At 39.7% G+C, this 27713-nt stretch overlaps 1 protein-coding gene across 1 annotated transcript in view; it reads right to left on the reverse strand.

The window, feature by feature from the left end:
- Nucleotides 1-1905: 1905 nt before the first annotated feature.
- LOC117385453 (WD repeat-containing protein 87-like) overlaps nt 1906-27713 on the reverse strand; it is a 40747-nt gene continuing 14939 nt past the window's right edge. Inside the window, exons 8-46 of the mRNA XM_055228599.1 lie at nt 25937-25987; nt 24134-24223; nt 22887-22958; nt 22626-22691; nt 22474-22545; nt 22270-22326; nt 21989-22042; nt 21662-21727; nt 21532-21597; nt 20779-20844; nt 20627-20698; nt 18693-18749; nt 18412-18465; nt 18108-18173; nt 17978-18043; nt 16509-16565; nt 16031-16099; nt 15889-15948; nt 15131-15199; nt 14218-14274; nt 13431-13499; nt 13269-13328; nt 12966-13031; nt 12458-12523; nt 12106-12171; nt 11951-12022; nt 10864-10926; nt 9357-9398; nt 9203-9262; nt 8504-8575; nt 8369-8425; nt 7869-7931; nt 7384-7467; nt 7267-7306; nt 7124-7172; nt 6389-6594; nt 5597-5805; nt 3514-5017; nt 1906-1997 (exon numbers count right to left, since the gene is read on the reverse strand). Coding sequence (XP_055084574.1) covers nt 1906-1997; nt 3514-5017; nt 5597-5805; nt 6389-6594; nt 7124-7172; nt 7267-7306; nt 7384-7467; nt 7869-7931; nt 8369-8425; nt 8504-8575; nt 9203-9262; nt 9357-9398; nt 10864-10926; nt 11951-12022; nt 12106-12171; nt 12458-12523; nt 12966-13031; nt 13269-13328; nt 13431-13499; nt 14218-14274; nt 15131-15199; nt 15889-15948; nt 16031-16099; nt 16509-16565; nt 17978-18043; nt 18108-18173; nt 18412-18465; nt 18693-18749; nt 20627-20698; nt 20779-20844; nt 21532-21597; nt 21662-21727; nt 21989-22042; nt 22270-22326; nt 22474-22545; nt 22626-22691; nt 22887-22958; nt 24134-24223; nt 25937-25987 — 4227 coding nt within the window. The remainder of the gene's footprint in view (nt 1998-3513; nt 5018-5596; nt 5806-6388; nt 6595-7123; nt 7173-7266; nt 7307-7383; nt 7468-7868; nt 7932-8368; nt 8426-8503; nt 8576-9202; nt 9263-9356; nt 9399-10863; nt 10927-11950; nt 12023-12105; nt 12172-12457; nt 12524-12965; nt 13032-13268; nt 13329-13430; nt 13500-14217; nt 14275-15130; nt 15200-15888; nt 15949-16030; nt 16100-16508; nt 16566-17977; nt 18044-18107; nt 18174-18411; nt 18466-18692; nt 18750-20626; nt 20699-20778; nt 20845-21531; nt 21598-21661; nt 21728-21988; nt 22043-22269; nt 22327-22473; nt 22546-22625; nt 22692-22886; nt 22959-24133; nt 24224-25936; nt 25988-27713) is intronic.

Raw genomic sequence — 27713 nt, forward strand, 5'->3', positions numbered from 1 at the left:
TCTCCGTTTTATCGGTATATGTACAAAATACACACGAGTGAAGTAAACATTTATTTTACATTTGAACACAAAAATGATTTACTTTAAAATGAGAATACAGTGGCGCAAAAAAGTATTTATTCATCCTCCAACTGTGCAAGTTCTGCCACTTAAAAAGATGAGAGAGGCCTGTAATTTTCATCATAGTTTCACTTCAAATATGAGACAGAATGAAAGAATCCAGGAAATCACACTGTAGGATTTTTAGTGAATTAATTGGTAAAATAAATATTTGGTCACCTACAAACAAACAAGATTTGTGTCTCTCACAGACCTGTACCTTCTTCTTTCAGAGGCTCCTCTGTCCTCCACTCGTTCTCTGTATTAATGTCCCCTGTTTGAACTCGTCCTCAGTATAAAAGACACATGTCCACAACCTCAAACAGTCAGACTCAAACTCCACTATGGACAAGACCAAAGAGCAAAGGAACCACAAACAAAACTGTAGATACCAGGCCCCGAACACTCAATCTGCAACAGGTAAGAGCTGGAGTCAACAAATCAACTGTGGAGCAAGTATTAGAAAATGGAACAAGACCAAGACCTGGGGCTCTACCAAGATCTGACCCCGTGGGGTCAAAATGACACAAGAACAAAGAGCAAAAACCCCAGAACCACACGACCGAGTGAATGACCTGCAGAGAGCTGGGACCAAAGTAACAAAGGGACCATCAGTAACACACTACACCACCAGGGACTCAAATCCTGCAGTGCCAGACGTGTCCCCTGATTAAGACAGGACATGTCCAGGCCCGTCTGAAGTTTGACAGAAGCATTTGGATGATCCAGAAGAGGATTGGAAGAATGTCACAGGGTCAGATCAAACCAAAAGACAACTTTTTGGTGAAAACTGAACTTGTCGTGTTTGGAGAAAGAATGCAGAGTTACATCCAAAGAACATCAGACCTACTGTGAATCATGGGGGTGGAAACATCATGCTTTGGGGCTGTTTTTCTGCAAAGGGACCAGGACGACTGATCCGTGTAAAGGAAAGAATGAATAAGGCCATGTATCGTGAGATTTTTAGTGAAAACCTCCTTCCATCAGCGAGGGCATTGAACATGAAACGTGGCTGGGTCTTTCAGCGTGACAATGATCCAAACACATCGCCCGGGAAATGAAGGAGTGGCTTCATAAGAAGCATTTCAAGGTCCTGGAGTGGCCCAGTCTCCAGATCTCAACCCCACAGTAAATCTTTGGAGGGAGTTGAAAGTCCGTGTTGCCCAGCGAGACAGACTTCAGTGCTCTAGAGATCTGCAGGAGGAATGGACCAAACTACCGGAATGAAAATTAATTGACTTTTCCTTTTGAGCAGTACTTGGAAAATGTTTTTGTTACATGGACTAAACTGAACTAAAACTCACATCTGACCTGGAAAAGTAACTTCATTGTCTCCGTCTGTGGCAGAAAATGGAAAAACAGGTCAGTTGTTTAAAAATTGTGTGGCTCCCCAAGGTTCAACACTAGGCCCGATAGAATTGTGGCTCACTGACGGCTCATAATTATCTTGTTTTTTATTCATAATAGGAGGAAAAATACACTCCAAAAAACATGGAAAAAGTTATTTTATAGATATATTTTATCAGTTCACTTTTCATATGTAAATTATTTTCCCTAAATCAAATCAAACAAAACATTTTTAAATATGCAAAAATAATACAATAAGTACAATAACATTTCAAGTTTTCCCAATGAGCAAAACCAGCCCATAAAAAAAGACTCATTTACAAAAGGAAATAGAAAAATTGCAGAAGTCAAACGATTCAAACAATTCTCAAAGTTTGCCATTTATTAATACGTTTTATTTAATTTTCTTTGCAGATAAGAGACAAAATAATAATCAAACTGTTTTGTGAAATAAGTCGTTCAGGCCTTGGCTCCAGAAGAGCAGGACATGACCACGCAGTGATGAAGAGCGCCCCCGTCTGTCCGATCTGTGCCAGCGCAGCTCTGAGCCACTAGGATTCATTTAAGTTTAAAGGTGCAATGTGTAACTTTTCTATTTTATGTTCCACTAGCTGCTTACTATTGTCCCACAGTCTGGACATCATTAGACTGTTACAGGTCTGATATAATGCATGTTTTTGTTTTTTTTAAGACCCCCAGTGCCACACTGTGGAACATTCCAAAGCAAGAACATAACTACAGAGGCGACACCAGAAAAGTTACTTTATCCCTAATTACATTTCATTCCTTTGTTTTTGTTTTACTGTCAGTTTATATTTTTTGTTTAATCTTAGCATGTCTTCATACTGGTTCATATTATGGGTTTACTCTTGTATAAAAAACCTTTTTTTTTTTATATTAATCATTTTTGTTTGAAGAACTTAAAGAGATGGAAAAGTTTGCGTGATACTGTCCTGTTTAAAGTGCAGTGAGTGTGGACTGGTGAAACAGTTTGGATTCAGTGGACGACTTTAGAAAATGTTAATTATAAAATATTTACACAAACTAATCTTGAAAAATAACTAATGACAATGTTATTTATACCACAAGCACAACACAGTACAAAAGAAGTCATTGCAACAGTCTATTTTAGAACAATATTTATGTCTTTATCAGACTGTAACAGACGTGTTTCTGAGGCAGAGCGACGTCACCCACAGCTTCAGCTTCAGCTCCAAATGAAGCTCATTGACGCTAACAGTTATAGCAGCTAATCTGCAACCAGGGACCATATGTGGAAATCTCCGAGCGTGTATCACAGATTATAAAGAGCAAGGTCAATCAACCAAACACCAGTGCGAGCGAGCGCGGGGAAAGAAGGCCCCTGATTTAGGGAAAACATTGAAATAAAACCCTCAGGATCGTGTAGAGACGTTTAATACGAACATTTTAAGCTCATAATGACAAGTCTGACAGCAGCATTTACAAAGAGACGGGCCGCGTTTGTTTTTTTTATTTTCTTTTTTTGTTGACTCTGACATTCGTAACGGTGTCGTTGACCCTGGCGTCCTTTTTCGACTCCTCTGGGCTTCTCTTTATCTTTCTAAATGTACAGTCCATCATCGAACAGAGCGTTGGACCTTGGTCTCGTGTCTCCATGATCTCGCCTCCTCTCTCCTTCTTTGTGGCTCCTCCTTCTTTCTCTTTCTTTATTATGATCCCTGTGGCTCCTCCCACTTTCCTTGTAACCACTCCTACTTTCTGCATCAACGTCCAAATCTTTATGACTCCCTCTAGTGTATTTATAACCAACTGCAGCGTCTTTATCATCGTGGTTACCTCTATGACTCCTCCCACTCTCCCTGTAGCCACTCCTACTTTCTACATCAGCATCATTCTCTCTATGACTCCTCCTACTTTGACTGTCTCTCAAATTTTCATGATCTTTATAGCTCCTCCCACTTTCAATATGTCCCCACCTATCGTCTCCTGGACTCCTCCCACTCTCTCCATGGCCCCTCCCACTCTCTCCATGGCCCCTCCCACTTTCAGCTTGACCCCGTCCACTTTCTCTATGGCTCCTCCTACTCCCTCTCTCCGCCTCCTCGCCTCTTTCAAAATGGCCGCTTTGTTTTTCCTCTGTCTCCACCCGATTCCTGTCACTTCTAAAACGACTCGGACTGTCGGCCGGCGTATGTCCCTTATAACTTTCCTTAGGACTCGTAACTCTCTCGTCAGTTTTCGTCTTAATTTCTTCTTTTGCCATCCAGTTCTCCCTGATACTCTTGACTTTCTGATCCACATTTGTCTCAGTTTTAGGAATTTCTTTGGTAGTTTTGGAATAAACATTTTCCTGTTTGGCCATCCAGCTTTCCCGTAAACTTTTGAAACTGGATCTCTCCTCAGCTCTCGTCACATCGTCTTTAACCGTGTCCTGATTTTTGACTGAAACTTTCAAATCGACTTTAGCCGTCAGCTCTTGTTTGGCGACGCAGGTTTTGTCCTCTCCTTTTTCAGGATCTTGTACAGTTTTGTTTTCATTCACAGTTGTTGATTCTTGTTTGGTCTGACTCTCTTTCTGACCTTTTATCTTGACTCTATCGTCTTGTTTTTTACTTTTAGATTTGCCCGTTGTCTTCTCCTCCTCCTCTTTACCTTCTAGTAACACTTTTCCAGACCAACTTGCTACTTTTTTGTGCGATTTCTTGCCCAGTACAGATTTATCCTTCTCTCCTTTCTCTTTATCTGCTGTCATTTTGTTTTCTAAATCTTTATCTTTCTTGGTGACTTTCAGAATAGGATCTTTGAAGAATTCTTTAATGGATTCTTTGACACTGTATCCACTTTCCGACATCTCCTCATCTGATTTCTTTGGTTCTTTTTCGTTTAACTTTTTTGCATCTGATTTGACTTTAAGATCACCGTCACCCTCCTCTGTATCTTCTGTCTCTTCGAGCAGCTTTTCTTTTGCTGCTTTTGCTTCTTCCTCTTTCTTCTTCCTGTCTTCCTCCTCTCTCTTCTTCTTCTCTTCTTCTCTCTTTTTCTTTTTCTCCTCCTCAACTTTTTTATCCAACTTCTCTTCCATAAGATCCAACTCTTGCTCGAGTTCTGCCAGTTTCACCGGGTCAGATTCCAGATCATCCTCCACTTCTTCTTCTACTTCCTGGATTTCCTCATATTCCTCCACCTCGATTCCATCCATCGTTTTTTGCAGCTGTGTTTTCACTTTGTTCAGCTCCAAAAGTCCGGCTTGTAAATCTTTGCAAACGTCACGAATCTTTGAAGCAAATTTGGTTTTTGCACCTTTCCGAAGTTCGTGTGAGTCTTTGGCTAAGAAGAAAACGTCTAATGCGAGGAACAGCGCGGACATGACTCCGGTGGTGACGCTTATGGCCTGGACCGCCTTAGCGGCGCCCCCTGCTGCCCCGAGCACCTGCACTGTACTGATCAGTTTGTCCGTGTTTATCATTAAGGCTTTTCCGGCGCGGCCGCCCTCCTTCACCACGTGTTTGATGTTATGGTTTAAAGCCTTTTTTGCGGCGCTCTCTGAGAATTTCTCAAAGTCCCACTCCTGCAGCGTGTCGATACCTTCCTGAAAATGACAAAACATGAAAAGATTATTTTTAATTGCTTTGCTTAACCTCACCTTGGTGTTTCCTGTGGTAAATCTTTTAAGTCAGGGATGATACCGATACTGATATTGAATATTGGCACCGATACCAAAACATCTGCTGGATCGGGTATCGGTTCCATGATATCGGTTTAGCCTGATTCAATACTGATTACAATGTCAAGATGAAAATGAAAAATGTCACTAAAGCTTGTGGGAGCTCACTGGCTCAACTGGTAAGTCACTTGACTTTCACCTGGGGGACCTGGGTTCAAATCTCTGTGTCAGGTGTTGGGGATCAGAGCACCTTGATGAGATGTTGGAAAGTCACTACCAGTGAGTCAGAGGAGTTACATGAACAGGATGTGGGAAAAATGGTTACTACTTGAGACTGATGAGGTACAACACAAAATATGCTATGGCAAGGGGGAGCCAGGACGCCAGGTCAGAGGGGAGTTAACTTTAACTCCCACAACTGGGAGTTAAAGTTAACAGTGGACAGGATAATGCATTAAGTGTTTGTAGTCCATGCAGGTGGCCACAGGGGAGAGCTCCATTCACCTGTACAAACTCCAGACACTCGCGGATGTCCTTGACCTCGTCCTGGTATCCCTGGATCATCTTCTCCATGTTCTTGCGGTCCATGTTGGAGTGGACGGTGTCTGTGATGTTGGCTGTGGCTGAGGTGATGCTTCCGGCTGTGGCCACGCCGATTCCCACCGCAGTCACGATGATGGACGCTCCGAACGTAAACGGAGCCAAGATCAGACCTGAGGGAAGAGTTGAGCTGTCACGATATGAAAACTTGATGATATTAAAAAACACTGTCTTTAGACAATATCTGTCTTATACTGTTGATACCTGCAGCCTCTAGTATTGATTAGTCTCATTTTACTTTTGACAGCATTAGAGGATACAACAGATAAACATCTCAAATTAATCTTGGCTATAAATATGTGTTAAATATTTAATGTTTTGTTACTTGTCCCCGTCACATAAATAAACTTAAAGATTCTCGTGGACAGACGTCCCCCAATGAGGGATGGGTCAAATGCAGAGGACAGTGGTTCCAGAGGTTCATTTCTCATTCATTTTTCCAATAGACTTTTCCCCAAAAAATTTGATTAAAAGTTTGAAAGCTCAGGACTGATCAGCTCTGGAGCTAATGACACAAAATCTGCACTTTTATTTAAAATCTGTTTCTGAAACTTTAAGTAATTTTAAGTTATTGTTTTATTATGAACTTAAACCACATTATGGACACTAGTTAGCACGTAGCTGGTTAGCCTCTGCAGTGTCTCTTGAAATGTGACTTTTTCAAAAACATGGGTGGGGCCAAAGCTCTTTATTTACCTGTGATTGTGGCGATGCTCCCGGCGACGCTGGCCACGCCCCCTCCCACCGCCGCTGTAACTGTCTTTTTATGAAACTGGTCTGCGGCGTCTGCTAACGCTAACAGCTCCAGGATCCGATGCTGCAACGACGCCCCCCGCTGGTTAAAGAGCTGAACGAACAGACGCGCCGCCATGTACACACGATCGGCCGCCTCCTCCATCACTCTGCACGCACGTTAGAGATTATTCACATTTTATGAGTAATTTTCAGTCTGTAACACGTCAAATTCATCTTAAAAAAAATACATATTTAAATATTTACATTTAAAAACATAAACCAGGACATTTCAGAACGTGTTTGTAGAGTTTTGAAACAACAACACAATAACAAGTCTCTATAAAAAGACAATTATCACACTGAATAAAGCCTGTTTCAGAAGTGGGCCGCTGAAGTGGGCCAGCTGAAGTGGGCCGCCGAAGTGGGCCGCTGTTAGTGTGATATCGTGAGAGTTTGGGTTGTGAAACCCAACTGTACTTTTTAATTTGAGAAGAATCAAATGAGGAGATGATGCAGTCGAGTGTGGACACTACAGCTTCATCTCCTGATTTGATTCTTCTCGACTTCAGGAAGCAGCAAAAATCATTGCAGTCTTTGCACCTGGTTTAAAATCTCTGATTCTTTTTGTCACTTGTTTAAAAATATTTTAAGACTCAAAATCCTCCGTGTGTCCCGAGTTAAAACAGTTTTACTCACTCTTGCTCATTTTCCTCTTGATTCGACGTCTCGTTCCACTCGGCCCAACCTGAGAATCATCGACATTTAACAGTTAAGATTATGATCATCTAAGAGATTGCACCACCTGATTCAAACAGTTTCATAAAAAAGCCGTGTCGAACCTGCAACCGTTTTCCACCACTCCATCAGCTCATCATCCTCCTAAAATAAAACAAAAATCACTTTCATTTTTCCTTCCCAAATGTTTGGGCTAAAATCACATCAGTCTCATGTTTCACCTCTTCTGTCTCCAGTGCGTTTCCTTCAGTCGGATACGCAGCCATCTCCACCTGCTCCACCTCCACCTGCTCCACCTCCACCGCCTGAACACAACACGTGAGAATAAAGAGAATAACGACACTGTTTAAAGTTACAGAAGAACTGTTTAAAAATAAAAACTTCTATTGTTTCTGTTTTTAAGACGGTGAAACTCAGGCCTTAAAAAATAAATCTGGCCAGAACGAGGAGGAAAATATAGATCTAGAAGCAGAGTGACCAGCAGAGTGACCAGGGCAGAGTGACCAGGGCAGAGTGACCAGCAGAGTGACCAGGGCAGAGTGACCAGGGCAGAGTGACCAGGGCAGAGTGACCAGCAGAGTGACCAGGGCAGAGTGACCAGGGCAGAGTGACCAGGGCAGAGTGACCAGGGCAGAGTGACCAGTGATCGACTCATCTCCAGTGAAGTCTTTGTGAATAAAAAAAAGTTTAATATAAAAACACAAACCTGCTCCGGGTTCAGATCCTGCAGCTCCACCGTCTCCTCGATGGTCGACATTCTGCCCGTTTCCTGTAACAACAAAAACATTCAAATATTATTCAAACTGAACATTTTAACTGAGAAATGACCTTTAACTTTAGCTGCTCCACATGTAACACGTCCACAAAACAAGTAAACGAGTAAACAAGTAAACGAGTAAACAATTAAACGAGTAAACAATTAAACGATGATACTGAAGGTTTCACTGACAGAACCTTCACCTGTGTCTGGGGAATCTGGGGGAGGGTCTTTACCTGTGAGTCTAGGGTCTTTACCTGTGAGTCTGGGGTCTTTACCTGTGAGTCTAGGGTCTTTACCTGTGCAGTGAGTCTGGGGGGGTCTTTACCTGTGAGTCTAGGGTCTTTACCTGTGCAGTGAGTTTGGGGGGGTCTTTGCCTGTGAGTCTAGGGTCTTTACCTGTGCAGTGAGTTTGGGGGGGTCTTTGCCTGTGAGTCTAGGGTCTTTACCTGTGCAGTGAGTTTGGGGAATCTGGGGAGGGTCTTTTTTATCCTGAAGGACACGACCTGGATGAATCAAATGAGATTATGTCATAAAGTGTTTAGATCTGAAATAAAAATGTTTTTTCATCTGTAAAATCTCACTCTTTTTTTCTTTTTAACCGTTTTTCTGCGTTTTATTCCCAGACCAGAGGCCGGCGGCTCATCTTCACCGTCCTGAAAATAAACAACAAATGTATTACAGATTTCACCTCTGTGGGGCATTAAAGAGGAGGTATTTACTTCTGTGGGGTATTAAAGAGGAGGTAGTTATCTCTGTGGGGCATTGTCCAAAACAGCGTATTAACATATTTTATGAGTTGAACTTGTTTTTGATGCCCTTTGCTCTCTGTGCTAAGCCCCTCCCCCTTCAGAGCACTATCACAATCAGCTGCATCGCACCAATGAAACTACTGCACATCACACCAGGTTTGTGAAGTCATAGTGTACAGTTTGTATCATGTTTTTGTGTATTTATGGAGGATTGTTGTGTGGAGCATGGGTGATGTACACTTGTGGGCGGAGCCTCGTACATGGGTGACGTACACTTGTGGGCGGAGCCTCGTACTGCTAACTGTAAGAAGGGTCTGAATAGAGCTCAGGAGAGATCTCTAGATTACTCAAACATGGATGATTTAAACCCTCTTTCCTTCAAAAACCACGTGTTTTTGAAGGTCATAATATTGTGGAAAGCTAAAGTACATTTTGCATAATACCACCTCTTTAATTCAGGGTCAGATAAAATCTCAAAAAGCATCTCGTCAGAAAAATCAGATAAATGTTTTTTTAAGAATAAAAAATAACCTGTGGCTCCAGCGTCTTTGGCGTCCTCTTAAATAAACCAGCAAACCCTGATTTCTTTTCCTGTGAACATGAGTAACACAACAACAAAAACACATTTACACATTTCTACATATTTGTAGACTCATTTTACACATTAGATAAAGTTTTTTTGCACCTTTGCTAACAGGTCCTCAGTACTGACTGACAGAGTTTCCCCCTAAAAAAAAAGGAGAAAAACAGAAAACAAATAAAATACACAAAACTATTCTGCCTCCCCATCGTCAAAAGAAAACGAGCTGCACAAAACAGGAAGAGTGTGGGCTTTGTGTCATCTGTGTATGAAAATGAACACATCTGCAGTGTGTCGTGTGTTGTGTGTTGTGTCTCACCTCTGTGGTGTCGTGGAGACTGTCACAGTGTTGTTGTATGTTGTGTGTTGTGTTGTGTTGTTGTGTCTCACCTCCGTGTTGTTGTGGAGACTGTCACAGTGTTGTTGTGTGTTGTTGTATGTTGTGTGTTGTTGTTGTTGTGTTGTTGTGTCTCACCTCTGTGTTGTTGTGGAGACTGTCACAGTGTTGTTGTGTGTTGTGTGTTGTTGTGTGTTGTGTTGTGTTGTTGTGTCTCACCTCCGTGTTGTCGTGGAGACTGTCACAGTGTTGTTGTGTGTTGTGTGTTGTTGTGTGTTGTGTTGTTGTGTCTCACCTCTGTGTTGTCGTGGAGACTGTCACAGTGTTGTTGTGTGTTGTTGTATGTTGTATGTTGTGTTGTGTTGTTGTGTCTCACCTCCGTGTTGTCGTGGAGACTGTCACAGTGTTGTTGTGTGTTGTGTGTTGTTGTGTGTTGTGTTGTTGTGTCTCACCTCTGTGTTGTCGTGGAGACTGTCACAGTGTTGTTGTTGTGTGTTGTTGTGTGTTGTGTTGTGTCTCACCTCTGTGTTGTCGTGGAGACTGTCACAGTGTTGTTGTTGTGTGTTGTTGTGTGTTGTGTTGTGTCTCACCTCTGTGTTGTCGTGGAGACTGTCACAGTGTTGTTGTGTGTTGTTGTATGTTGTGTGTTGTGTTGTTGTGTCTCACCTCTGTGTTGTCGTGGAGACTGTCACAGTGTTGTTGTTGTGTGTTGTTGTGTGTTGTGTGGTGTCTCACCTCTGTGTTGTCGTGGAGACTGTCACAGTGTTGTTGTTGTGTTGTTGTGTCTCACCTCTGTGTTGTCGTGGAGACTGTCACAGTGTTGTTGTGTGTTGTGTGTTGTTGTATGTTGTGTTGTTGTGTCTCACCTCTGTGTTGTCGTGGAGACTGTCACAGTGTTGTTGTGTGTTGTTGTATGTTGTGTTGTTGTGTCTCACCTCTGTGTTGTTGTGGAGACTGTCACAGTGTTGTTGTTGTGTGTTGTTGTGTGTTGTGTTGTGTCTCACCTCTGTGTTGTCATGGAGACTGTCACAGTGTTGTTGTGTGTTGTTGTGTGTTGTGTTGTGTCTCACCTCTGTGTTGTCGTGGAGACTGTCACAGTGTTGTTGTGTGTTGTTGTGTGTTGTTGTGTCTCACCTCTGTGTTGTCGTGGAGACTGTCACAGTGTTGTTGTTGTGTGTTGTTGTGTGTTGTGTTGTGTCTCACCTCTGTGTTGTCGTGGAGACTGTCACAGTGTTGTTGTTGTGTGTTGTTGTGTGTTGTGTTGTTGTGTCTCACCTCTGTGTTGTCGTGGAGACTGTCACAGTTTCCAAACTCAAACTGAGGGTCACTGAGCGGATCCTGACAAACACACGGAGCATTAGACTCACTGCAGACACAGCAGTGCCTCGGTTTATATCGATGCATTTGTAGAATATTCAAGGAAATGTAAGATTTAGATTTTAAATCACACAATCATGACCTGTGTCTGCAGATATGAGATAAACATGTTCAAATCAAGTGTAGTTTTTACTGAAAACTATTGCAATTCTGCTTTATTCCTAAAACATTAGACCGGAGCTTCCATTTATTTATGTTATAATTCGGTTTTTTAGATGATTATCCAATCAGAACGCAGAATCAGCATCACATGACTCTCATTTGTGTTGCCAGATTCAAAGCTGAAATCCTCCATCAAGACTCAGAGCTAGTGCAGCCTCTGCAGCTCAGAGAATCTGGAGGATCTGGACATGAGGCCTGTCCATAAACTGAGACACGCCCGTCTGTGTCTCTGCGGGTCCTGGACACGCCCGTCTATGTCTCTGCGGGTCCTGGACACGCCCGTCTGTGTCTCTGCGGGTCCTGGACACGCCCGTCTGTGTCTCTGCGGGTCCTGGACACGCCCGTCTGTGTCTCTGCGGGTCCTGGACACGCCCGTCTGTGTCTCTGCGGGTCCTGGACACGCCCGTCTGTGTCTCTGCGGGTCCTGGACACACCTCCCTGTGTGTGTTTTGAGGCTACATTTCCTTAAAGGGGAGGTTTAGTCACTTTATTGTCCCCATATCAAAATGTGTCACCTGAATTTGACCCGTCGTTTTTAATGAAGAGGTTTGGAGTCAGAGCTGAGGTATTAAGTCTGAGAGATTCTGAATAAATCATTGATAATAATAATAATAATAATAATAATAATAATAATAATAATAATAAGAAGAAGAAGAAGAAGAAGAAGAAGAAGAAGAAGAAGAAGAAGAAGAAGAAGAAGAAGAAGAAGAAGAAGAAGAAGAAGAAGAAGAAGAAGAAGAAGAAGAAGAAGAAGAAGAAGAAGAAGAAGAAGAAGAAGAATCATCATCATCATCATCTAAACGTAAAGGTTTACTTGAGTGACCTCGTCGGTGGCGAGTCGTGGCGCAGGTTTTGGTGACTTCTTAAACATCCCCGTGAAGCCTCCAGACTTGTCCTGACACATTTAAAAAGTTACACATTTGAATATTGATGAAAGTACAAACGTTTAAATGTGAAATATTTCCACGTGTTTTGAACCTTTGCTTTTGTGACTTCGGACAAGTTTTCACAACTTGCAGAAAGTGGATTGTCTTCAGCAGAATCCTAAAAACAGCAGATAGATTCAAGGCAAGTTTATTTGTACAGCACAATTAGAAAAAAAAGTAATTCAAAGTGTTTTACAGAATAAGAAAGACATTAAAATCACACAAATAAAAACATAAATAATCACAAATAATCATCATAAATTTAACATTAAAACAGAAGAGGCAGAATAAAAACCTTTCAGTCACAGATAAACAGAACAGAGTCTGGATTTAAACATCGTCACTCAATTGTCATTCAAGTTTGTTATAAATAAAATAATATGAGTATTGTTTTTTAAACTCACCTCGTCTGCAGACTTTACTTCAGTGTTTTTATTTGACTTTTTGAACATTCCACTGAAGATACTGTCCTGAAAACACAAATATTTCACCTTTACTTCTTATAATACAGACGTGTGCAGGTGTGAACGAGAAAGACACGAGTGAATCAAACACAACGCTCCAGGCGTGTGTGTGTGTGTGTGTGTGTGTGTGTGTGTATATACACATGTACACTTTATGTGTCCTCTGTCCTAACCCTGCGCCGCCTTCAGTGATTAAATAATCAGAATTTTGTTCTGAATCATTATCTAACCTCCTGGACACAAACGCAGGATGAGTCTCTGGGTTTGACAGTTTACCTTTGATTTTTCACATGTTTTTGATGTAAAAAGCTGCAGATGTTCTTGATTTGATGTGTCTGTTAAAGTTCAAGTCTGAGTCCATTTTTACCTCTAGATTTCTCGCCTGATTTGAAGGTTTTAGAGAGAGAGACTGGAGGTGATACTGACACATCACACGAGTTGTTTTTACCTCATTGTCAAGGTTGTCAATACTTGAAGATCTTTTAAACATTCCTGCAAATCCTCCTTTCTTTTCCTAAAACCAAATCAACAAAACAGAATTCAAACATGACACTGGCAACTCACATGAAGGTGAGTTAGTTTAAGCATTTTCTGATTTAATCAGAGCTCTATAGTTTTAATCTGACACAGTGGATCATGATGTTAGAATCTGCACATTTTAAATCACAACAACGACTTAATAAAAAAGAAACAAGTCCACGGAATAATGTATGTGCAACAAACAAACTTTATCTCCTCCATTGTGTCTTACTTTAGGAGCTGTGGAGACAGACAGAGTCTCAGTCTCAGACGCCTCTTCATTGTTCATATTCTGTGTTTAGACATTAAATATTATATTATCAATAATCATTAGATCAATACAAACTCGGTGCGTTTACTCTTCTAAAATGTGACAGTTCAAATGATGTTTCACCTGCTCTGCTGCGGCGCCCTCTGCTGGTTTCTGGGGCTTCTTAAAAATGTTGGTGAATACACTTTTCTCCTAAAATAAACACATTTATCAACATTAAATTTTAAATATATTGTTTCTTATTTAATATAAATCTAGAGCTCAAAGTGAAAAAAACAGAATTAAAACCATCACTTCACTTTGAAAAGCAGGTCGGCTCAGAACAACAGTGTTTATAACATGTGTTTATAACATGTGTTTATAACATGTGTTTATAACATGTGTTTATAAACATATTATACAGGGCGACGGCCTGAATATCTCAGATGTTAAACTTTTAATCCCAGAGTCTAAAAACTGTTCACACTAGAAATGAAATGGAACAGAAGCTTCTGGTCATTTTCACAAAAATGGAATCAGTGATTTTGTCATAAAATAACACAAACAGATGTGGTGTGTGTGTTGTGTGTTATGTGTGTTGTGTTCACACACAGATGTGTTGTGTGTGTTGTGTGTTATGTTCACACACAGATGTGTTGTGTGTGTTGTGTTCACACACAGATGTGTTGTGTGTGTTGTGTGTTGTGTTCACACACAGATGTGTTGTGTGTGTTGTGTGTTGTGTTCACACACAGATGTGTTGTGTGTGTTGTGTTCACACACAGATGTGTTGTGTGTGTTGTGTTCACACACAGATGTGTTGTGTGTGTTGTGTTCACACACAGATGTGTTGTGTGTGTTGTGTGTTATGTTCACACACAGATGTGTTGTGTTACTTTTGTGTAAATGTCGTCTTTTTGAGGATCCAAACCTGTTTATTTTCAGACAGATTTTCGTTGCTCGCTGAAAGTTCCTCTGCAGATTTTTCCTGTGGAGATAAAATTACATCTTTAGATTTAACAACAAATCAATTTTAATTTTTCCAGAGACTTTAAAAAAAAATTAAATATAAAGAATCCAAAGACATCACTGAGGCCAAGGAGCACGAGGAGCATATGTGTGTGAGGCCCATATGTGTGTGTGAGGCCCATATATGTGTGTGAGGCCCATATGTGTGTGTGAGGCCCATATATGTGTGTGAGGCCCATATGTGTGTGAGGCCCATATAAGTGTGTGAGGCCCATATGTGTGTGAGGCCCATATGTGTGTGTGAGGCCCATATGTGTGTGAGGCCCCTATGTGTGTGTGAGGCCCCTATATGTGTGTGAGGCCCCTATATGTGTGTGAGGCCCATATGTGTGTGAGGCCCATATGTGTGTGAGGCCCATATGTGTGTGAGGCCCCTATATGTGTGTGAGGCCCATATGTGTGTGTGTGAGGCCCATATGTGTGTGTGAGGCCCATATGTGTGTGTGAGGCCCCTATATGTGTGTGTGAGGCCCATATAAGTGTGTGAGGCCCATATGTGTGTGTGAGGCCCATATGTGTGTGTGAGGCCCATATATGTGTGTGAGGCCCATATGTGTGTGTGAGGCCCATATAAGTGTGTGAGGCCCAGGGGCAGATGGGTCTGACACATATGACTTTCAGGTCTACTTCCACTATAATGATTTTAAAGTTGAATTCATAAAATTAAATGTTAATAAATTCAGTAAAATTGTAGGATTTTTTGGGTTTTGTGCAAAACAAATTTTCTACATTTTACGAGTCAAAAAAAAAACGTATTTCTTCTTTTTCTGTGATTCTTTGATTTCTCATTTAAACTGTGGATGTTCCAGTTTCACCTGCTCCGCTGCAGCGCCCTCTGCTGGTCTCCGGGGGTTCTTAAATAGGCTGGAGAATTTACTTTTCTCCTAAATTCAACAAAAATATATTTAGTTTAAACAACGACATTTATCCATTTAAGACGCGTGTACTTTGATTATTTTTTATATATTTTCCTTATTCCAAGATAAATTTATTTAACTGTAACTTTCTTAAAGGTCCATTTTCCTTTAAGACCTGGATTTGTGTTTTGTTTCATTCTCACGTTTAACACACAAACCTGCAGATTTCTGTCAAACTGAAAACACTCTGTTCCACCTTGTGATGTCATCATGTGGTGATACAGGAAGTGCTCCACTGTGTTTTTAAACTCCACCTTCACTAGAATCATCTGGATCATTTCAGTCCTGGAGTTGTCTCTTATCTCGACTGAACTAAAGGTAAAAGGAGGAGTTAACATGAAAACTCCCACTTGATGACATCACAAGGTGGAACGTCGCATTTTGAGCTTTGGAGATGTTACAGACGAATAATAAAGTGTCAAACATGTGAGAATGAAACAAAACACAACTCCAGTGTGTTTTTGAGGAGGGAACATTACAACATGGATTAAACCTCGGAGTCACTTTTGTGTGACATTAGATTTTAAACTCAATTTTCTACTTTGGCAAGAAACAAATTTGAGAAAAAAACATAATAAATCTTAAAAAAGTAAAAGTATGTTCATAAATAAATACATAAATACTATAGAGATTTGAACTCTGCAGTCTGGACTCACTCTGGTGGTTTCAGTCAGCTCGTCGCCGCTCGCCGTCGTCTCGTCTTTGTCGTCTCGCTCCTAAAACACGAAACATGTTTAACTCACATAAAAAGAACTGAACCTGTGGATTTGAGTTTTCAAACTGTTATTAAATATTCACTGGTGAAGCTGATCTTTCTTTTGGAGTCTTTGGGGTCTTTTTGAGAAGTCCACTGAACATCCCTTTGTCCTAAAACAAAAATGCAAAAATAAACTCATAACGACTTTCATTTGAAGCTGAATCCTGTTTACAATATTTATCATTGTGCTGTGCAAAGAATCAGAAATCTAACACTAATCGAACTAGATACTCATTTTCTAATTTTTCACAAGTGTTGATATTTAAAAAAAGTTGCACTGACAGAAATTAACCTGGTCTGACATTGTTTTGGCAGCACCAGCTTCCACTGCCCTCTGCCCTCTGCCCTCTGACCTCTGCCCTCTGACCTCTGACCATTAAATCCTAACTGTCCCATCCCATCGATGCAGTTCTTTATTATTACGTAAACTGTCTCATTATTTTCACCTTTTGTCTGTGAACAGTGAAAGAAGCAGCAAAATAAACTGCATTTTCAGTTCCATATAAACATGTTCCAAACCTGTTTATTCTCAGACAGATTTTCGTTACTCGCTGAAAGTTCATCCCCAGATTGTTCCTGTGAAGGTAAAACATATATACATTTTGAGTGAAGTGTAAACTTTACACTTTGTTCATAGATGTTTGTGTAAACTTTACTTTTTGTATATGTTTGAGTGTAAACTTTACACTTTGTAAACTACACACATTTTTCATGTTTGCATGTAAACTTTACATTTTGTAAACTTTATACTTTGCAAACTTTACACTGTTCATGTTTGAGTGTAAACTTTACACTTTGTAAACTTTACACTGTTCATGTTTGAGTGCAAACTTTACACTTTGTAAACTACTTTGTTCATGTTTGCATGTAAACTTTACACTTTATATACTTTACACTGTTTGTGTTTCAGTGTAAACTTTACACTTTGTTCATGTGTCAGTGTAAACTTTACACTTTGTCCATGTTTCAGTGTAAACTTTACACTTTGTTCATGTTTCAGTGTAAACTTTACACTGTTAATGTTTCAGTGTAAACTTTACACTTTGTTCATGTTTCAGTGTAAACTTTACACTTTGTCCATAGATGTTTCAGTGTAAACTTTACACTTTGTTCATGTGTCAGTGTAAACTTTACACTTTGTTCATAGATGTTTCAGTGTAAACTTTACACTTTGTTCATAGATGTTTCAGTGTAAACTTTACACTTTGTTCATACATGTTTCAGTGTAAACTTTACACTTTGTTCATGTTTCAGTGTAAACTTTACACTTTGTTCATACATGTTTCAGTGTAAACTTTACACTTTGTTCATAGATGTTTCAGTGTAAACTTTACACTTTGTTCATAGATGTTTCAGTGTAAACTTTACACTTTGTTCATAGATGTTTCAGTGTAAACTTTACACTTTGTTCATGTTTCAGTGTAAACTTTACACTTTTTTCATAGATGTTTCAGTGTAAACTTTACACTTTGTTCATAGATGTTTCAGTGTAAACTTTACACTTTGTTCATAGATGTTTCAGTGTAAACTTTACACTTTGTTCATACATGTTTCAGTGTAAACTTTACACTTTGTTCATGTGTCAGTGTAAACTTTACACTTTGTTCATAGATGTTTCAGTGTAAACTTTACACTTTGTTCATGTTTCAGTGTAAACTTTACACTTTTTTCATAGATGTTTCAGTGTAAACTTTACACTTTGTTCATAGATGTTTCAGTGTAAACTTTACACTTTGTTCATAGATGTTTCAGTGTAAACTTTACACTTTGTTCATACATGTTTCAGTGTAAACTTTACACTTTGTTCATGTGTCAGTGTAAACTTTACACTTTGTTCATAGATGTTTCAGTGTAAACTTTACACTTTTTTCATAGATGTTTCAGTGTAAACTTTACACTTTGTCCATGTTTCAGTGTAAACTTTACACTTTGTTCATGTGTCAGTGTAAACTTTACACTTTGTTCATAAATGTCTGAGTGACTTGTACCTTCTCTGGCTCAGGGTCGTCCACTGTTTTTTGCCTCTTGAAGATGTTGGTGAAAATATTCTTCTCCTAAAGACAAAGTGAATGTTAAATACAATGTTAAACATGAAGTTGGATGAGACCAAGTCCTTACTGTGTTTGAGCTGCGTTCAGTCAGATCATCACTGCTGCCTCGTACATCCTTCTTCTCATCTCCCTCCTAAATGTGTTTGTCAAAAAGATCAAAATCAGATACGACAGATTCAACATTCAGTCATATCGTATCGAGTATCAGTCTATTCTTTAGTATCGAGTATCGAGTATCAGTCTATTCTTTAGTATCGACTTTGACTTTTGAGTATCGTGACGACTCTCGTGCTGTAACAGTAATAAAGTTTACTTCAAACTCTGAATATCGTCCTAATGCAGGTTGTTATTTTAGAAATGATGTGACAAACCGATGCCTCTGTCTTTGGAGTCTTTTTGAGGAGGCCACTGAAAACTCCTTTTTCCTAAACACAAAAAACACAAAACATCAGACATTTTGTCACATTTTTGTCTTTAAAGCTGCACTGTGTAACTTCTCTGGGGAGAGTCAGCCTCCTGATTGTCTCCCTGGAAATGGTTTTGTTTTGAATGTTCCACAGTGTGGCATTAAACAAGCAGGTGGCAGATCCACATCAGAAAAGTTACACAGCGCATCTTTAATCACTGAAGTAGAAATTTTGTGGCTTTTAACCTTTTTTTTCTCTGACAGATTTTCAGCGCTGGAAGAAAGCTCTTTGTCCAGGTTCTCCTGTAAAATCCACAAGATTAAAATGAACACTTTCAAAAACGCCACGTTCAAATGTGAGACTCAAATTAAAATGTCAGTGTCAGTGATTATTCTATGAGATTTAATCTAAAAAAGTAATTGATCTTAAATAGAATATTTGCCAAAATTTGTGTCAGGCAGTAAAGGAAAAACAACACAAATCATTGGATTAAGCTGGTCACATTATACAGCTGTAGTAATAACAATGTTTTTCAAACATGTGTCCTCCAGGGATCAGAGACAGAGACACAGGAGACATTGGAAACACAGGAGGACACCACGCCCCGTTCACAAACTGTGAACATGGAATGCTGGGTAAGAAACCTTTCAGCTGTGAGCTCACCCAGAGAAAGAAGGTGCTCTCCAAAGGACTGAACTTTTCTGTAACATCTAAGTAGATCCTCAAAGTGGACGACATCACAGCAGTAGAAACGGACGACAGAAACAACAAACTTACAGAGACAGAAGCTGGAGCCCTGAAACTGAAAGTAACAGCTGCACTGAGCAGCACCAAGGCAGCAGAGAGGAGGCTACTCCAGGATACTAAGATAAAAGAGAGAACTAAACTGACACTGGACCAAATCTGCAAACTGCTGAAAATGTAATTGAATACCACATATTTCCAGTTTAGAGGAAACTTCTACAGGCAAATCCACAGCTAACCCTAACCCTAACCCATGGGCTCACCGGTCTGTCCCATTATGGCTAATTTATACATGGAACAATCTGAACATGAGACACTGCCTCGTTTACAGGCTCCACCCACAAACTGGTATCGATATGTGGATGACACTGGACTAAAATCAAAATTCAAGATCTGGAGCCTTTTACTGCACATATTAATGCTGTGGATCCAAACATCAAGTTCACACGGGAAGAAGCCAAGATGAATAAACTGGCCTTTTCAGATTGAGCAGTAACAATAGGAGAGGACCAGCAACTCCAGGTAGACGTCTTCAGGAAACCCAGACACACTGACCAATACCTGCTGTTTGATTCACGCCATCCACTGCAGCACAAACTCAGAGTCGTCTCTACAACACAGAGATCAAGCCACAAACACAGAGGGAAAAGTGAAGGAGGAACAACATGTGGAAAAAGCCCTCTCCGCTTGTGGAGATCCAAAATGGGCCTTTAGTAGATCAGTTTGTAGGTTTGAAATAGACTGGAATCTCAAACACTTTAAGACAAAAACTGGTTAATCCAAAGGACAAAACCCCAAGACACAAACAAAGTAATGTGTCTCCTCCATTCAGTGAAGAGTGCAGTGAGCGTTAGAGAAATTAAACAGCTACTCCATCAGAGAATGAACCAACACGAGAGAGAGCAGCTCAGGACACAGTCTGCTGTTCATCTCCATCTCACACACACTGACCACTGCTTTGAACAGAGAGAGGTTCAGATCTGAGCCACAGAAAAGAAATGGTTTGAGAGGAGAGTTAAAGAAGAGATTTTTGTGAGGAAAGACAATCCTTTTGTAAATAGGAATGGAGGCTTCAGACATAATCTCTCACAGATCTACAACTCTGTCCTCAGGCCCAAACAGAACAATATCAGGGTTGTAAAAGTTTGAATGGAGGTCATTAAGACTGAAACTGTAAACAAAAGCTGTTTCCAGTTAGTAGTGTAGTTAGCTCGTCTTTCAGACAAATATAAGACAGTGTCCAGCAGGAATCTGACCAGAACTGAAGAAGTGCCTTGGTCAAGCAGCCAAACGTCTTCACTCTTAAACTTTTTGTCCAGTTGACACATTTAAACTTCGTCTTTTGCAAAGCTAATGCTAGCTTGTGACTTAAATGTTATTTGAGAGGGGCTTGTTTCTGATAATGTTGATGACGACAGCCTCATATTTGTCCAACCTCGTCAGTTAAAGCGTCTTCTGTTGGTTTTGGGGCTTTCTTGAATATCCCATTGAAAATCCCTCCTTTTTCCTGAAATAAATATGAAGTAAATATTATATTGAGTAACAAGTGTATTTTGTCGGATAAATGTTGCCAGAGCTTAAAGTCACCTTAGCAGTCCCTTCAGAAGTTTCAGTGCTGCTCGTGGAAATGGCATCGTCCAGAGGTTGTTTTTCCTGTAAGAATTCAAATTTCTGTTACACTGGAGTTTATAATTAAAGGAGCTATAACTGTTTTGAATGTTTTCTTGTTAAGAAGTTTACATACACCATATAAAAAGACACATGCACTTTTTTCTCCTTGTCTGACTACCAGCTTCTTTGCTCATAGATGTTTGTGTAAACTTTACACTTTGTTTATAGATGTTTCAGTGTAAACTTTACACTTTGTTCATGTTTCAGTGTAAACTTTACACTTTGTTCAGATGTTTGTGTAAACTTTACACTTTGTTTATAGATGTTTCAGTGTAAACTTTACACTTTGTTCATAGATGTTTCAGTGTAAACTTTACACTTTGTTCATGTTTCAGTGTAAACTTTACACTTTTTTCATGTTTCAGTGTAAACTTTACACTTTGTTCATACATGTTTCAGTGTAAACTTTACACTTTGTTCATGTTTCAGTGTAAACTTTACACTTTGTTCATAGATGTTTCAGTGTAAACTTTACACTTTGTTCATGTTTCAGTGTAAACTTTACACTTTGTTCATAGATGTTTCAGTGTAAACTTTACACTTTGTTCATAGATGTTTCAGTGTAAACTTTACACTTTGTTCATGTGTCAGTGTAAACTTTACACTTTGTTCATAGATGTTTCAGTGTAAACTTTACACTTTGTTCATAAATGTCTGAGTGACTTGTACCTTCTCTGGCTCAGGGTCGTCCACTGTTTTTTGCCTCTTGAAGATGTTGGTGAAAATATTCTTCTCCTAAAGACAAAGTGAATGTTAAATACAATGTTAAACATGAAGTTGGATGAGACCAAGTCCTTACTGTGTTTGAGCTGCGTTCAGTCAGATCATCACTGCTGCCTCGTACATCCTTCTTCTCATCTCCCTCCTAAATGTGTTTGTCAAAAGGATCAAAATCAGATACGACAGATTCAACATTCAGTCATATCGTATCGAGTATCAGTCTATTCTTTAGTATCGAGTATCAGTCTATTCTTTAGTATCGAGTATCGAGTATCAGTCTATTCTTTAGTATCGACTTTGACTTTTGAGTATCGTGACGACTCTCGTGCTGTAACAGTAATAAAGTTTACTTCAAACTGAATATCGTCCTAATGCAGGTTGTTATTTTAGAAATGATGTGACAAACCGATGCCTCTGTCTTTGGAGTCTTTTTGAGGAGGCCACTGAAAACTCCTTTTTCCTAAACACAAAAAACACAAAACATCAGACATTTTGTCACATTTTTGTCTTTAAAGCTGCACTGTGTAACTTCTCTGGGGAGAGTCAGCCTCCTGATTGTCTCCCTGGAAATGGTTTTGTTTTGAATGTTCCACAGTGTGGCATTAAACAAGCAGGTGGCAGATCCACATCAGAAAAGTTACACAGCGCATCTTTAATCACTGAAGTAGAAATTTTGTGGCTTTTAACCTTTTTTTTCTCTGACAGATTTTCAGCGCTGGAAGAAAGCTCTTTGTCCAGGTTCTCCTGTAAGATCCACAAGATTAAAATGAACACTTTCAAAAACGCCACGTTCAAATGTGAGACTCAAATTAAAATGTCAGTGTCAGTGACATTTTATTTAAAAAGTGATTAATATGATGATGATGATATTAATATGATCATTTGTCCAACCTCGTCAGTTAAAGCGTCTTCTGTTGGTTTTGGGGCTTTCTTGAATATCCCATTGAAAATCCCTCCTTTTTCCTGAAATAAATATGAAGTAAATATTATATTGAGTAACAAGTGTATTTTGTTGGATAAATGTTGCCAGAGCTTAAAGTCACCTTAGCAGTCCCTTCAGAAGTTTCAGTGCTGCTCGTGGAAATGGCATCGTCCAGAGGTTGTTTTTCCTGTAAGAATTGAAATTTCTGTTACACTGGAGTTTATAATTAAAGGAGCTATAACTAATTTTATACAGTCGCCCTCCGCGGCCGGCGGTCGCCCTCCGCGGCGAACTCGCCCTCCGCGGCCGGCGGTCGCCCTCCGCGGCGAACTCGCCCTGTTGTTCAGAATATAACCAGCAGAACGCTCAGATCCATCATCACCTCTTCATTCTGAGCGGCTTCTGTTGTTTTCGGAGCCTTTTTGAACATCCCACTGAATATTCCTCCTTTTTCCTGAAACAAAAGACAAACAGTGTCACAGACTGAAGCTGAAGCTGAAGCTGAAGCCCGTCTGCTGTAGAAGTGATGAGGAACTGAAACAGGTGAGTTTATAATATTATTTACTGAAAACATATCTGGAGTTGGACTTGTGTTTTGATTCATTCTGATGATTCCAGAACTTTAATTAATACATAACAAACCAAATATCGACACTGAAACAACACCAGTAATGTGTTAAACAGATAAAAGCATAAAACAGAAGCACTAAACCTGTTTTTCCAACCTCACAGACAGATGTGGACATCAGACGAGTCGCCATATTGGACAAATTATTTGTTCAAAAGAAGTAAAAGCTCAAAATCATTTAAAATCATTTCAAACTGATCATTTGGAAATGCACAGTTTACATTTATTTAGCAACTTTGACAGAATGACCAGACGTCCTGTGGGACCCCGTGTCCCCTGGACCCCGTGTCCCCTGGACCCCGTGTCCCCTGGACCCGTGTCCCCTGGACCCCGTGTCCCCTGGACCCCGTGTCCCCTGGACCACGTGTCCCCTGGACCCGTGTCCCCTGGACCCCGTGTCCCCTGGACCCCGTGTCCCCTGGACCCGTGTCCCCTGGACCACGTGTCCCCTAGACCCCGTGTCCCCTGGACCCATGTCAAGTAAAGTACATTTTACAGTGTGTACTTTTTACTTTTACTACAGTACATTTGAGAGCAGTATCTGTACTTTTCTACTCCACTACATTTTTGAACAGGACTGAAAAGTAAAAGTATTTTTCTTATTGTGCAAAACAAAAATATACAAATAAAAACTGAAAAAAATGATTCACTTGTCTCCGTTGAACAAAATTCAGCTCAAATTTTCCTCAAAATCACCACAGTTGAAGCTTTTTAGATCTGAAAATTTTAAACAAATATTTTTACTTTTTAGGCTTTAAGTACATTTTTAAACAGGTACTTTAGTACTTTTATTTGAGTAGATTTAGTTCTGGTGTCACAGGTGGAGGATGGACCTGAGCTAAAATAAAGCGTCGCTCAGATGGAAAAGAGACATCAGGTTCTTTTCATTTACACCGTCCCGACTCGCTCTGTCCCAGTTTGACCTTTGAATCCTGTCGCTCTAAACTACGACATGACGGCGGCGTTTTTGCTCATGTGACAAACGTTTGTCTGTCTCTCACCACTTTGGCTTCTGCTTCTTTGTGTTTTTCAGAGTTTTCTTTGGACGAGGCTTCGGCTGAGCTCGGGTTTGGACTGGGGTCTCTGCTTGTCTGAAAACACATTTTTAAAACATTAAACCGGAGCGTCGTGAGTTTGAATCGTTACATCAGTTTATTCTCTTCATTTAATTAAGTTGAATTATCTCATTATGGCACAAAGGGCTGCAATTACACAACAAAATACAGAGTCTTTACAGAAAGAAAAGTATCGGCACAATTTAGACTGAAACTGCACAGATGAATCTGCTGCGGCGTGTGAGACGTGTGAGACGTGTGAGACGTGTGAGACGTGTGAGACGTGTGAGACGTGTGAGACGTGTGAGACATGTGACACGTGTGAGACGTGTGAGACGTGTGAGACGTGTGAGACGTGTGAGACGTGTGACACGTGTGAGACGTGTGACACGTGTGACACGTGTGAGACGTGTGAGACGTGTGAGACGTGTGAGACATGTGACACGTGTGAGACGTGTGAGACGTGTGAGACGTGTGAGACGTGTGAGACGTGTGAGACGTGTCCCTCGAATCAGACGCACAAAACTCCGACAAACAGCTGGTTTTGCTCCGTCTTTACTCATTTCAATGAAACTGTGTAAAAGTAAAAGTATTCAGAGTATTCAGAACACAGTACTCCGACTGGACCATGTGTCAGAATATTTTACAAAATACATTTAAATTTGGGTTTTCACTGTTCTGTACCTAAGTATATTTGTAGTATTGTACGTACACTATTGTGAATGAACCATGTCACATTTTTGCCTTGTTTGTGCGTCTGTACCTTTGGTGTAGGTGTGTGTGTGTGTGTATGTATCTGTGTGTATGTGTGTGTGTGTATATATATATATATATATATATATATATATATATATACATATACATATATATATATACACACACACATATATATATATATATATATATATATATATATATATATATATATATATATATATATATGTGTTCTTTTTTTCTTTTCTTTTTCAACTGAATAGAAACATAAACAAATAATTTATTTTGTCTTAAATGAAGATCAGGATGAGCTTTAATAAGTTTTATTCTTCCCATTCTTTTTTTACTTTATTTAAGGATTAATTTGTGAAATGTGCTTTAAAATAAATAAATAAATCTGTGTCTGTGTGTTTGTGCGTCTGTACCTTTGTGGTGGGTTTGATCTGTGTTTGTGTGTTTATTTATCTGTGTGTTTGTGTATTTGTGTGTTTGTGTGTTTATTTATCTGTGTGTTTGTGTATTTGTGTGTTTGTGTGTTTATTTGTCTGTGTGTTTGTGTGTTTGTGTGTTTATTTGTCTGTGTGTTTGTGTGTTTGTGTATTTGTGTGTTTATTTATCTGTGTGTTTGTGTATTTGTGTGTTTGTGTGTTTATTTGTCTGTGTGTTTGTGTGTTTGTGTATTTGTGTGTTTATTTATCTGTGTGTTTGTGTATTTGTGTGTTTGTGTGTTTATTTATCTGTGTGTTTGTGTATTTGTGTGTTTGTGTGTTTATTTATCTGTGTGTTTGTGTATTTGTGTGTTTGTGTGTTTATTTATCTGTGTGTTTGTGTATTTGTGTGTTTGTGTGTTTATTTGTCTGTGTGTTTGTGTGTTTGTGTATTTGTGCGTCTGTACCTTTGTGGTGGGTTTGATCTGTGTTTGTGTGTTTATTTGTCTGTGTGTTTGTGTATTTGTGCGTCTGTACCTTTGTGGTGGGTTTGATCTGTGTTTGTGTGTTTATTTATCTGTGTGTTTGTGTATTTGTGCGTCTGTACCTTCGTTGTGGGTTTAAACTGCAGATTCTTCATGACGGCCTTGAGGCCTCCCTGATCAGACACATGTGAAGAAACAGGTTCAACAGGTTAAACTGAGACTCAAACATCTGAAATAATCTGAAAACATTTAAATAACACAGAGACAAACGGGTTTGGAGCCTGGAGCCTCCTCCTCGTGTGTGCACAGACACACAACAGAGCAACAACACAGAAGACACGTGAAAACATCTGTGTTATTTAAGTGTTTTCAGATGTTTCAGAGACAAACGGGTTTGGAGCCTGTCGGATCAGGCCTGACTCCTCCTCGTGTGTGCACAAACACACAACAGAAGACACATGAAAACATGTGAAACATCTGAAAACATTTAAATAACAGAGATAAACAGGTTTGTCTGATCAGGCCTGACTCCCGTGTGCACACAGACACACAACTCTACAGAGCAACACAACACAGACGACACATGAAACGTGACATTAAAGATGTGAAAATGTCGTTTTGAAGAATGTTTAAACGCAGAGTCAAAATATGAACTGAGCTGATTTGGACATAAAGTACTGCTGTCAAAAGTATTGGAAATCAGACACTAATCAATACTAAAACTAGTATTGAAACTAGATACTCATTTGAGCAGGAATCGATACTGAAGAAGTCCCATTGACAGAGATGAACTTTTGAGTCGTTTCCTCTTGAGTTTTAGCAAAGACAAAGTAAAATAAATAAATACCATTATGTTGAAAATTACATAATTGTGTCATTGTGGAATCAGAATCAGTATCGAGTATCGAGTATGTTCCTTAGTATCAAAATTGAGTTTGAAACGTTTGTATTGTGACAACATTAATATGAAATCACAACAATATTTTGCTCTTTAAAACAAAAGCAGCAGGTGAGGAAAAAGTGTTAGAAGAGTTTTCAAAGATGAATCGAGGATGTGACTCTGCTGCTCTCCACGACACAGAGCCGATCTACACGTGTTGTGTAAAGGTGTTTTAGTTTATATAATTATATCAGACCTCAAGCCAAGTATGACATAATCTGTCTCTACAGAGTCACCTCTGACAAGGCACTCATCACGATACTAAAATGTCAAACTCGATACTAAGAGAAAGACTCGATACTGAGTCTGATTCCACGATGATAAAAACTCTGATGTTCCACTCGTCCACGTGTCTTAAACTTGTGAAAGATACAACATCTTTACAGATTCAGGAAAGAGTCATTTCTGTCATTGGGACTTTTTTAGTATCGATACCTGAGAACAATGAGAAAATGAGTATTTAGTTTCGATACTAGTTTTATGCATTAGTATCTGATTCCCTCAAACCTGCGGCGTCAAAACAAACAGTGAGGCATTGTGTGTTTTATAAGTAAAGTCCATGTGTGTGACTCATTGTAATGTGACACACACGGCCTTTGTGTAACTCCAGGTGAGTTACAGGTCACGCCCAAACACACCTGTTCAGTTCAACACAGCAGCAAACTCACCGTACAGATCCACTGATATGACGCCTTCACTGAACCTCGGAAATGTCAGATTTCCATGACTGTTTCTGATTTATCTTTATGTAACTCTACAGCTTCTGTTTTGTTTTTTATCTGTGAAAAGTCAGATTAAACTCTTTATATAAATACATGTATTTATATTTTCTATTTTCTGCATCTTTTTGCATGAACTCCCCCTGCAGGTGGAGCCTTGTGACTGCAGTTTGGGTCAGATATGGTCAGAATAAGGCCTCACAAAACGACAGGCCTCACAAAACGACAGGCCTCACAAAA

The sequence above is a fragment of the Periophthalmus magnuspinnatus genome, chromosome 17 (assembly GCF_009829125.3).
Source record: "Periophthalmus magnuspinnatus isolate fPerMag1 chromosome 17, fPerMag1.2.pri, whole genome shotgun sequence".
Taxonomy (NCBI): Eukaryota; Metazoa; Chordata; class Actinopteri; order Gobiiformes; family Gobiidae; genus Periophthalmus; species Periophthalmus magnuspinnatus.